This window comes from Palaemon carinicauda, chromosome 35 (assembly GCF_036898095.1).
Source record: "Palaemon carinicauda isolate YSFRI2023 chromosome 35, ASM3689809v2, whole genome shotgun sequence".
In the NCBI taxonomy this organism is placed as follows: Eukaryota; Metazoa; Arthropoda; class Malacostraca; order Decapoda; family Palaemonidae; genus Palaemon; species Palaemon carinicauda.
In genome coordinates, this window is record NC_090759.1 from 50,102,064 (window position 1) to 50,114,652 (window position 12,589).

Consider the following 12,589-nt stretch of genomic DNA (forward strand, 5'->3'; position numbering starts at 1 on the left):
ATATTTCCTTCTCAAAACAAAGTTCCTTTTTCTGTCCATGTTCCATAGTCCAACTACTTGATTGTTCCAACTGAGACAGTACTTTATCCTATAATGTAGGCATGTACCACTACATCAAAGGATATTTCCTTCTCAAAACAAAGTTCCTTTTCCTGTCCATCTTCCATAGTCCAAATACTTGATCGTTCCAACTGAGACAGTACTTTATCCTATAATGTAGGCCTGTACCACTACATCAAAGGATATTTCCTCCTCAAAACAAAGTTCCTTTTTTCTGTCCATCTTCCATAGTCCAACTACTTGATCGTTCCAACTGAGACAGTACTTTATCCTATAATGTAGGCCTGTACCACAACATCAAAGGATATTTCCTCCTCAAAACAAAGTTCCTTTTTCCGTCCATCTTCCATAGTCCAAATACTTGATCGTTCCAACTGAGACAGTACTTTATCCTATAATGTAGGCTCTACCACTACATCAAAGGATATTTCCTCCTCAAAACAAAGTTCCTTTTTTGTTCATCTTCCATAGTCCAAATACTTGATCCTTCCAACTGAGACAGTACTTTATCCTATAATGCTCTCTCATAACTGATGCTGTTAGCTGCTATCAATTGTAGCTGTTAATTACTGCTGCTGCTAGCTGCAGTCTCTGCTATTGCTAGCTGTTGTATGCTGCAACGTTGCTTTCGGCTACTAGCTGCTGCTATTTGCTACTGCAAGCTGCTGTTGCAAGTGCTGCTGCTTGCTGCTGCTACTGCTGCTCTTGCTTGCGGCTGCTGCTGCTGCTTACTGCCGCTTTTGCAGATTGCTGCTGCTGCTGCTTTTGCTAGCTGCAGCTGCTGCTACCTTTTGTAGCTGCTGCTGCTTTTGCTAGCTGCTGCTGCTGCTGCTTACTGCTGCTTCTGCAGACTGCTGCTTCAGCTGCCTTTGCTAGCTGCAGCTGCTGCTACCTTTGGTAGCTGCTGCTGCTTTTGCTAGCTGCTGCTGCTGCTTTTGCTAGCTGCTGCTGCTGCTTTTGCTAGCTGCTGCTGCTGCTTTTGCTAGCTGCTGCTGCTGCTTTTGCTAGCTGCTGCTGCTGCTGCAGCCTGCTGTAGCTTGCTGCTCGCTTCTGCTGCAGCCGTTGGCTACTGCAACTGTTGCTGCTGCAAGCTGCTGCTGCTAGCACATGCTGCTTGCTGTTGCTCCTAGCTGCTGCTAGCTGCTTCTGTTAACGTCTGCTGCATACTGCTGCTAACTTCAGCTGCGACTGCTGCTAGCTACTGCTAACCATTGTATTCCCATTGCTGCTGGTTCTGCCACTGCTGCTAACTTTTGATAGCTGTTACTATCATCTGCTCCTGCTATTTGATGCTCCACAGCTGCGAGTTCCTAAAAATTTGGACTGATGAAGGACTACCTCCAAAAGATGCAGCTTCTCTTCCCAGCCAAAGATGTCTTGGTTCAACCTCCAAGAACTTGTCTGCATACTAGAAGAATCCCAGCTTCATCCTTCTTCATAGCCAGTCTTCTAGATTATTCCCCCAGAACCACCCGAAGGTTGGTATCCAAAGGAATAGATCTAGATATCCGACCATTTGTACACTTGACAAAGGTCCTGTACACCCCATCAAGGTACATAGCATATTAAACTCAGCCAGGTTTCTTCCCTCTGCAGCACCAGTCCTCCAGATTATTCCAAGCATCGTTCAAGCTGGAAAGTTAGCCTTGCGTCCTTTAAGCTGGGGGCAGTCCATCCAAGCTTCCTTTAAGCCGAATCGTTTCTGGTGTCCTTTCCAGTGAAACTGATGTCCTGAACCTGTCCAGAATGGGTGAAGCACAAAACTTAACAAAAAGATTATTCCTTTCCAAACAAAACTAAACAGAAAAAAAAAATTCCTTTCCAAAATAAAATCAAACAAATTTTATTCCCTTTTTCCTATAAAAATTTTTTTGTTTTTTGGTGGCGATATTATAATCACCATTTTTTATATTTTTTATTTTTTTTTGGTGGTGATATTATAATCACCATTTTTTTTTTTTTTTTTTGGTGGCGATTTAATAATCACCATTTTTTATATTTTTTTATTTTTTTTGGTGGCGATATTATAATCCCCAGTTTTTTTTTCATATTTTGCGTTGGGATATAATTCCTCTTTAGTTTTTTTTCCAGCACTGCCTTCTCGTCTCTTGAAGGGCGAATCTATTCAACTGGCTATCCCATATTACATCCCCAGTCTGCTCACCAGAAATGTCTATGTGATATAATTCCTTCAACTCGGGGTGTGTTTGAGAGAGACCGTCTACAAGTTGGCTAATAGCGTAATTCTTATGGTTTAATTCCATCTCCAGCTTCGTGTTTCTTTCCATCATATCTTGATACTTTTCCTTATAAATTGCAAATTCGTCTGCCACTGAAGTTAGATTCCTAACTACTTCTTCCAGAATTTTATTCTTCTCGTCGGCCTTCATCAACGTATTTCTTGTGGCTCTCTCCTCCGAGAGGTCTCTCTTCAGTCGTCTATTCTCTGCTTTAACACCAGCAAATTCTTTCCAGAGTTTTTCCAGTTCCTCCTCAGCCATTTCCAGATCGCACACCACGTCTTTCTTATTTAATAGTTCAGTCTTCAATTTGGTGTTCTCATCCAGGACAGTATCCAATTTAGTTCCTATTCTATAGACCTCCTCGACTGCAGCGTTAAGTTCACTTTCTAAAGCTGCCTTTTGACCAACGTTTTCGGTCTTCAGTCTCTTGTTTTCAGCCTTAACACTGTCCAGTTCAGCCCAGAGTGTTCGGATCTCCTTATCAGCACTTTCGACGTATTCCTCCAAGTCGCTCTTTTCCAGAAGTTTCTCATTGGCTATCTTGAGATCTTCTGTTACTCTTTCCAGCTTCTTCTCGAGTATCCGAATTTCCTCACGGGCATTTTCTAATTCCTTTTCTACGTATGCCTTGGCGAAAAGCTCATCACGAATTTGATCGTTTCGAGCTTCAGCTTTTTTTAGACTTACACAAAGCGACTCTATATTCTTATTTGCTCTTTGTAAATCATCCATTAAAGCTAAGTTACCGATGTTATTACATACCTCAATTTCTCTTACCTGAACAAACGTCTTGGCCGAAAGCTCCTCTCGAAGTTCATCGTTTTGACTTTCAGCTTTCTCTAGACTGGCCATAAGATCCTTAATTTTCTTATTCGCTCTATCTAATTCTGCATTTAAAGCTGATATGGCTATGTTGTCCGTAGATAACTCTATTTCTTCTTCCTCTGCTCCATGCACCTCTTCACAGATGCGTTGTAAGTCATTGGTCGTTTCTGTCTCTTGGTGTATTCTAGCGATGAAATCATCAAACTTAATTCCCTCCTTTGCTCCGTCCAACTCCTCACCAAGATCCTTTTGTGATGCTTCCTCCAATTGTGCGTGTTCCTTAGTTTCTTCGGCAACATAATTTGCCCCATCGTAGACTGCTGATTGTAGTCTCTCCATTTCTTCCCGATCCATCGAATCTAAGAATTTTTCTGCTTCTCTATGTGAATCCTCGTCTCCCCACCACCATGCCATGACGCCAAAAGCAGTCAAAGATCCCATTAAAATCAGTCTGTCAGTCATAAATCTCACCATTATGTATAGTAAGGATTTACTCAATGCCTTCCATGGCTAACGAATATAGCATCAAAATTAGAAAAAAAAATATTGACACATTTCTCTGAAGACGAAGAATTCCTGGACCCAAGGAAGATGAAGATTTTCAGTCATCGCTGGAGACAAAATAATCCCGTAGCAGCCATTGAGAAAACAGTTCAAGGCCTGGCAAAAAAACAATAGAGACGAAATAATACTGAAGACCTGGCAGAAAACCGACTCAAAGATCCAGTGAAGACGAGAAAATCCTGCAGACTTTGGGAGCTCAATCGAAGATGTTTACAACGACGATTCTGAAATGGTCTCTCTCTCTCTCTCTCTCTCTCTCTCTCTCTCTCTCTCTCTCTCTCTCAAAAAACCGACTCAAAGATCCAGTGAAGACGTGAAAATCCTGCAGACTTTGGGAGCTCAATCGAAGATGTTTACAACGACGATTCTGAAATGGTTCTCTCTCTCTCTCTCTCTCTCTCTCTCTCTCTCTCTCTCTCAGAAAACCGACTCAAAGATTCAGTGAAGACGAGAAAATCCTGCAGACTTTGGGAGCTCAATCGAAGATGTTTACAACGACGATTCTGAAATGGTCTTCTCTCTCTCTCTCTCTTCTCTCTCTCTCTCTCTCTCTCTCTCTCTCTCTCTCTCTCTATCAGAAAACCGACTCAAAGATTCAGTGAAGACGAGAAAATCCTGCAGACTTTGGGAGCGCAATCGAAGATGTTTACAACGATTCTGAAATGGTCTTCTCTCTCTCTCTCTCTCTCTCTCTCTCTCTCTCTCTCTCTCTCTCAGAAAACCGACTCAAAGATTCAGTGAAGACGAGAAAATCCTGCAGACGTTGGGAGCTCAATCGAAGATGTTTACAACGACGATTCTGAAATGGTCTCTCTCTCTCTCTCTCTCTCTCTCTCTCTCTCTCTCTCTCTCTCTCTCTTAGAAAACCGACTCAAAGAATCAGTGAAGACGAGAAAATCCTGCAGACATTTGGAGCTCAATCAAAGATGTCCACAAAGACGATTCTGAAATGGTCTCTCTCTCTCTCTCTCTCTCTCTCTCTCTCTCTCTCTCTCTGCCTTTGGGGGATCAGTTAGAGACAAAAATAATTCTGAAGCCCTTGAGAAACGGAACAAGACCTGGCAGAAAACCGACTCAAAGATTCAGTGAAGACGAGAAAATCCTGCAGACTTTGGGAGCTCAATCGATGTCCACAAAGATGATTCTGAAATGGTCATCTCTCTCTCTCTCTCTCTCTCTCTCTCTCTCTCTGTATATATATATATATATATATACATATATATATATATAAATATATATGTATATATATGTACATATACATATATATATATATATATATATAAATATATATGCATATATATGTACAAATATATATATATATATATATATACATATGTTACATACAATTATATATGTATGTATGTGTGTACAGAATACACACACACATATATATGTATATATATATATTATATATATATATTATATATATATATATATATATAGTATGCATGTATGTATATGCTTGTATATATTCATATATATATATATATATATATATGCGTATGTGTATATATACTTACACACACACACACACATATATATATATATATATATAATATATATATATGTATATATATGTATATATATATATATATATATATCCATACAGATACATACATACTTACAAATTAATATGTATATATATATATATATATATATCCATATGTATGTATGTATGTATGTATACACACACATATATATGTACATACAAACCTACTTATCTGGGTGTATGTATGTACAGTATATATCCATATATATTATCATTATCATGTCCCCCTGAGCATATTGACGCGAAAGGCTTCAGTTAGATTTCGTCAGTCCATATATATATATATATATATATATATTATATGTAAGTATATATATATATATATATATATATATGTATATATCAGTGTACATATGAGAATAGTACTTAGCTTGGGTAACTGTGTAATAATCTGATATAAATTATCAATTCACTAGTAGTTACTCAAACATTTTTGATTATCTATTCGGTCTTTATATATGGTGTATATATATATATATATATATATGTATATATACATATATATATATATATGTATATATATATATATATATATATATATTTATATATCGCTTTCTGAGCGAAGATTCCTTAACGTTGTGAAAGAGTTTGTGTATCGCCTTGACCCGCAAAACTGTACTATAAAACATATTATTATTGATACATATTTTAAATCCCCTTTCTCAAAATTACAGAAGTTATCACAGAGAGTGATTACTGCCATTGACTGACTGTATGCAAGATACAGAATATGTATTGGAAGAACCAACCACCTCGTTGGCTTGTTTACCAAGGTCTTTCAATTTTTTTTTTTTTTTTGACGTTTCATTAAAAATCTATATTTTGCCTTTTAACAAATTTCTAGTTTGGTATATTAGTTTATATATTTATTATTAGTCAAAGATATTGTTTGATATGACACTCTTTGCAAGATAATTCGTTGTGGTAATACCCTCTGGAATCAAAATTGACTTGAAGTGCCTAATCCTATAATATAGGCATTTACCACTACATCAAAGGATATTTCCTCCTCAAAACAAAGTTCATTTTTCTGTCCATCTTCCATAGTCCAAGTACTTGATCCTTCCAACTGAGACAGTACTTTATCCTATAATGTAGGCATGTACCACTACATCAAAGGATATTCCTTCCTCAAAACAAAGTTCCTTTTTCTGTCCATCTTCCATAGTCCAAATACTTGATCGTTCCAACTGAGACAGTACTTTATCCTATAATGTAGGCCTGTACCACTACATCAAAGGATATTTCCTCCTCAAAACAAAGTTCCTTTTTCTGTTCATCTTCCATAGACCAACTACTTGATCGTTCCAACTGAGACAGTACTTTATCCTATAATGTAGGCCTGTACCACTACATCAAAGGATATTTCCTCCTCAAAACAAAGTTCATTTTTCTGTCCATCTTCCATAGTCCAAATACATGATCGTTCCAACTGAGACAGTACTTTATCCTATAATGTAGGCCTGTACCACTACATCAAAGGATATTTCCTCCTCAAAACAAAGTTCCTTTTTCTGTCCATCTTCCATAGTTCAAATACTTGATCGTTCCAACTGAGACAGTACTTTATCCTATAATGTAGGCATGTACCACTACATCAAAGGATATTTCCTCTTCAAAACAAAGTTCCTTTTTCTGTCCATCTTCCATAGTCTAAATACTTGATCGTTCCAACTGAGACAGTACTTTATCCTATAATGTAGGCCTGTACCACTACATCAAAGGATATTTCCTCCTCAAAACAAAGTTCCTTTTTCTGTCCATCTTCCATAGTCCAAATACATGATCGTTCCAACTGAGACAGTACTTTATCCTATAATGTAGGCCTGTACCACAACATCAAAGGATATTTCCTCCTCAAAACAAAGGTCCTTTTCCTGTCCATCTTCCATAGTCCAAATACTTGATCGTTCCAACTGAGACAGTACTTTATCCTATAATGTAGGCCTGTACCACAACATCAAAGGATATTTCCTCCTCAAAACAAAGGTCCCTTTTCTGTCCATCTTCCATAGTCCAAATACTTGATCGTTCCAACTGAGACAGTACTTTATCCTATAATGTAGGCCTGTACCACAACATCAAAGGATATTTCCTCCTCAAAAAAGAGTTCCTTTTCCTGTCCATCTTCCATGTTCCAACTACGTGATCCTGTCAACTAAGGCAGTACTTTATCCGATGATATAGGCTTGTACTTCTACATCAAAGGATATTTCCTCCTCAAAAAAGAGTTCCTTTTTCTCTCGATCTTCCATAGTCCAACTACTTGATCCTTTCAACTAGGGCAGTACTTTATCCGATGATATAGGCTTGTACTTTTACATCAAAGGATATTTCCTCCTCAAAAAAGAGTTCCTTTTCCTGTCCATCTTCCAAAGTCCAACTACTTGATCCTTCCAACTAAGGCAGTTCCTTTTCCTGTCCATCTTCCAAAGTCAAACTACTTGATCCTTCCAACTAAGGCAGTACTTTATCCGATGATATGGGCTTGTATTCCTACATCAAAGGATATTTCCTCCTCAAAAAAGAGTTCCTTTTCCTGTCCATCTTCCAAAGTCCAACTACTTGATCCTTCCAACTAAGGCAGTACTTTATCCGATGATATAGGCTTGTACTTCTACATCAAAGGATATTTCCTCCTCAAAAAAGAGTTCCTTTTCCTGTCCATATTCCATAGTCCAACTACTTGATCCTTCCAACTGAGGCAGTACTTTATCCGATAATATAGGCTTTTACTTCTACATCAAAGGATATTTCCTCCTCAAAAAAGAGTTCCTTTTCCTGTCCATCTTCCAAAGTCCAACTACTTGATCCTTCCAACTAAGGCAGTACTTTATCCGATGATATAGGCTTGTACTTCTACATCAAAGGATATTTCCTCCTCAAAAAAGAGTTCCTTTTCCTGTCAGTCTTACAAAGTCCAACTACTTGATCCTTCCAACTGAGGCAGTACTTTATCCGATGATATAGGCTTGTACTTCTACATCAAAGGATATTTCCTCCTCAAAAAAGAGTTCCTTTTCCTGTCCATCTTCCAAAGTCCAACTACTTGATCCTTCCAACTAAGGCAGTACTTTATCCGATGATATAGGCTTGTACTTCTACATCAAAGGATATTTCCTCCTCAAAAAAGAGTTCCTTTTCCTGTCCATCTTCCAAAGTCCAACTACTTGATCCTTCCAACTGAGGCAGTACTTTATCCGATGATATAGGCTTGTACTTCTACATCAAAGGATATTTCCTCCTCAAAAAAGAGTTCCTTTTCCTGTCCATATTCCATAGTCCAACTACTTGATCCTTCCAACTGAGGCAGTACTTTATCCGATAATATAGGCTTTTACTTCTACATCAAAGGATATTTCCTCCTCAAAAAAGAGTTCCTTTTCCTGTCCATCTTCCAAAGTCCAACTACTTGATCCTTCCAACTAAGGCAGTACTTTATCCGATGATATAGGCTTGTACTTCTACATCAAAGGATATTTCCTCCTCAAAAAAGAGTTCCTTTTCCTGTCAGTCTTACAAAGTCCAACTACTTGATCCTTCCAACTGAGGCAGTACTTTATCCGATGATATAGGCTTGTACTTCTACATCAAAGGATATTTCCTCCTCAAAAAAGAGTTCCTTTTCCTGTCCATTTTCCAAAGTCCAACTACTTGATCCTTCCAACTGAGGCAGTACTTTATCCGATGATATAGGCTTGTACTTCTACATCAAAGGATATTTCCTCCTCAAAAAAGAGTTCCTTTTCCTGTCCATATTCCATATTCCAACTACTTGATCCTTCCAACTGAGGCAGTACTTTATCCGATAATATAGGCTTTTACTTCTACATCAAAGGATATTTCCTCCTCAAAAAAGAGTTCCTTTTCCTGTCCATCTTCCAAAGTCCAACTACTTGATCCTTCCAACTAAGGCAGTACTTTATCCGATGATATAGGCTTGTACTTCTACATCAAAAGATATTTCCTCCTCAAAAAACAGTTTCTTTTTCTGTCCATCTTCCAAAGTCCAACTACTTGATCCTTCCAACTGAGGCAGTACTTTATCCTATAATGTAGGCGTGTACCACTACCTCAAAGGATATTTCCTTCTCAAAACAAAGTTCCTTTTTCTGTCCATCTTCCATAGTCCAAATACTTGATCGTTCCAAGTGAGACAGTACCTTATCCTATAATGTAGGCCTGTACCACTACATCAAAGGATATTTCCTCCACAAAACAAAGTTCCTTTTTCTGTCCATCTTCCATAGTCCAAATACTTGATTGTTCCAATTGAGATAGTACTTTATCCTATAATGTAAGCCTGTACCACAACATCAAAGGATATTTCCTCCTCAAAACAAAGGTCCTTTATCTGTCCATCTTCCATAGTCCAAATACTTGATCGTTCCAACTGAGACAGTACTTTATCCTATAATGTAGGCCTGTACCACTACATCAAAGGATATTTCCTCCTCAAAACAAAGGTCCTTTTTCTGTCCATCTTCCATAGTCCAAATACTTGATCGTTCCAACTGAGACAGTACTTTATCCTATAATGTAGGCCTGTACCACTACATCAAAGGATATATCCTCCTCAAAACAAAGGTCCTTTTTCTGTCCATCTTCCATAGTCCAAATACTTGATCGTTCCAACTGAGACAGTACTTTATCCTATAATGTAGGCCTGTACCACTACATCAAAGGATATTTCCTTCTCAAAACAAAGTTCCTTTTTCTGTCCATCTTCCATAGTCCAAATACTTGATCGTTCCAACTGAGACAGTACTTTATCCTATAATGTAGGCCTGTACCACTACATCAAAGGATATTTCCTTCTCAAAACAAAGTTCCTTTTTCTGTCCATGTTCCATAGTCCAACTACTTGATTGTTCCAACTGAGACAGTACTTTATCCTATAATGTAGGCATGTACCACTACATCAAAGGATATTTCCTTCTCAAAACAAAGTTCCTTTTCCTGTCCATCTTCCATAGTCCAAATACTTGATCGTTCCAACTGAGACAGTACTTTATCCTATAATGTAGGCCTGCACCACTACATCAAAGGATATTTCCTCCTCAAAACAAAGTTCCTTTTTCTGTCCATCTTCCATAGTCCAACTACTTGATCGTTCCAACTGAGACAGTACTTTATCCTATAATGTAGGCCTGTACCACAACATCAAAGGATATTTCCTCCTCAAAACAAAGTTCCTTTTTCCGTCCATCTTCCATAGTCCAAATACTTGATCGTTCCAACTGAGACAGTACTTTATCCTATAATGTAGGCTCTACCACTACATCAAAGGATATTTCCTCCTCAAAACAAAGTTCCTTTTTTGTTCATCTTCCATAGTCCAAATACTTGATCCTTCCAACTGAGACAGTACTTTATCCTATAATGCTCTCTCATAACTGATGCTGTTAGCTGCTATCAATTGTAGCTGTTAATTACTGCTGCTGCTAGCTGCAGTCTCTGCTATTGCTAGCTGTTGTATGCTGCAACGTTGCTTTCGGCTACTAGCTGCTGCTATTTGCTACTGCAAGCTGCTGTTGCAAGTGCTGCTGCTTGCTGCTGCTACTGCTGCTCTTGCTTGCGGCTGCTGCTGCTGCTTACTGCCGCTTTTGCAGATTGCTGCTGCTGCTGCTTTTGCTAGCTGCAGCTGCTGCTACCTTTTGTAGCTGCTGCTGCTTTTGCTAGCTGCTGCTGCTGCTGCTTACTGCTGCTTCTGCAGACTGCTGCTTCAGCTGCCTTTGCTAGCTGCAGCTGCTGCTACCTTTGGTAGCTGCTGCTGCTTTTGCTAGCTGCTGCTGCTGCTTTTGCTAGCTGCTGCTGCTGCTTTTGCTAGCTGCTGCTGCTGCTTTTGCTAGCTGCTGCTGCTGCTGCAGCCTGCTGTAGCTTGCTGCTCGCTTCTGCTGCAGCCGTTGGCTACTGCAACTGTTGCTGCTGCAAGCTGCTGCTGCTAGCACATGCTGCTTGCTGTTGCTCCTAGCTGCTGCTAGCTGCTTCTGTTAACGTCTGCTGCATACTGCTGCTAACTTCAGCTGCGACTGCTGCTAGCTACTGCTAACCATTGTATTCCCATTGCTGCTGGTTCTGCCACTGCTGCTAACTTTTGATAGCTGTTACTATCATCTGCTCCTGCTATTTGATGCTCCACAGCTGCGAGTTCCTAAAAATTTGGACTGATGAAGGACTACCTCCAAAAGATGCAGCTTCTCTTCCCAGCCAAAGATGTCTTGGTTCAACCTCCAAGAACTTGTCTGCATACTAGAAGAATCCCAGCTTCATCCTTCTTCATAGCCAGTCTTCTAGATTATTCCCCCAGAACCACCCGAAGGTTGGTATCCAAAGGAATAGATCTAGATATCCGACCATTTGTACACTTGACAAAGGTCCTGTACACCCCATCAAGGTACATAGCATATTAAACTCAGCCAGGTTTCTTCCCTCTGCAGCACCAGTCCTCCAGATTATTCCAAGCATCGTTCAAGCTGGAAAGTTAGCCTTGCGTCCTTTAAGCTGGGGGCAGTCCATCCAAGCTTCCTTTAAGCCGAATCGTTTCTGGTGTCCTTTCCAGTGAAACTGATGTCCTGAACCTGTCCAGAATGGGTGAAGCACAAAACTTAACAAAAAGATTATTCCTTTCCAAACAAAACTAAACAGAAAAAAAAAATTCCTTTCCAAAATAAAATCAAACAAATTTTATTCCCTTTTTCCTATAAAAATTTTTTTGTTTTTTGGTGGCGATATTATAATCACCATTTTTTATATTTTCTATTTTTTTTTGGTGGCGATATTATAATCACCATTTTTTTTTTTTTTTTGGTGGCGATATAATAATCACCATTTTTTATATTTTTTATTTTTTTTGGTTGCGATATTATAATCCCCAGTTTTTTTTTCATATTTTGCGTTGGGATATAATTCCTCTTTAGTTTTTTTTCCAGCCCTGCCTTCTCGTCTCTTGAAGGGCGAATCTATTCAACTGGCTATCCCATATTACATCCCCAGTCTGCTCACCAGAAATGTCCATGTGATATAATTCCTTCAACTCGGGGTGTGTTTGAGAGAGACCGTCTACAAGTTGGCTAATAGCGTAATTCTTATGGTTTAATTCCATCTCCAGCTTCGTGTTTCTTTCCATCATATCTTGATACTTTTCCTTATAAATTGCAAATTCGTCTGCCACTGAAGTTAGATTCCTAACTACTTCTTCCAGAATTTTATTCTTCTCGTCGGCCTTCATCAACGTATTTCTTGTGGCTCTCTCCTCCGAGAGGTCTCTCTTCAGTCGTCTATTCTCTGCTTTAACACCAGCAAATTCTTTCCAGAGTTTTTCCAGTTCCTCCTCAGCCATTTCCTC

General features: G+C 39.0%; 1 protein-coding gene across 1 annotated transcript in view; it reads right to left on the reverse strand.

The window, feature by feature from the left end:
- Positions 1-1,238: 1,238 nt before the first annotated feature.
- Positions 1,239-12,589, reverse strand: part of LOC137627280 (flagellar attachment zone protein 1-like) — a 40,553-nt gene continuing 29,202 nt past the window's right edge. Inside the window, exons 2-3 of the mRNA XM_068358361.1 lie at positions 2,208-3,638; positions 1,239-1,370 (exon numbers count right to left, since the gene is read on the reverse strand). Of these exons, the coding sequence (XP_068214462.1) occupies positions 1,239-1,370; positions 2,208-3,638 (1,563 nt within the window). The remainder of the gene's footprint in view (positions 1,371-2,207; positions 3,639-12,589) is intronic.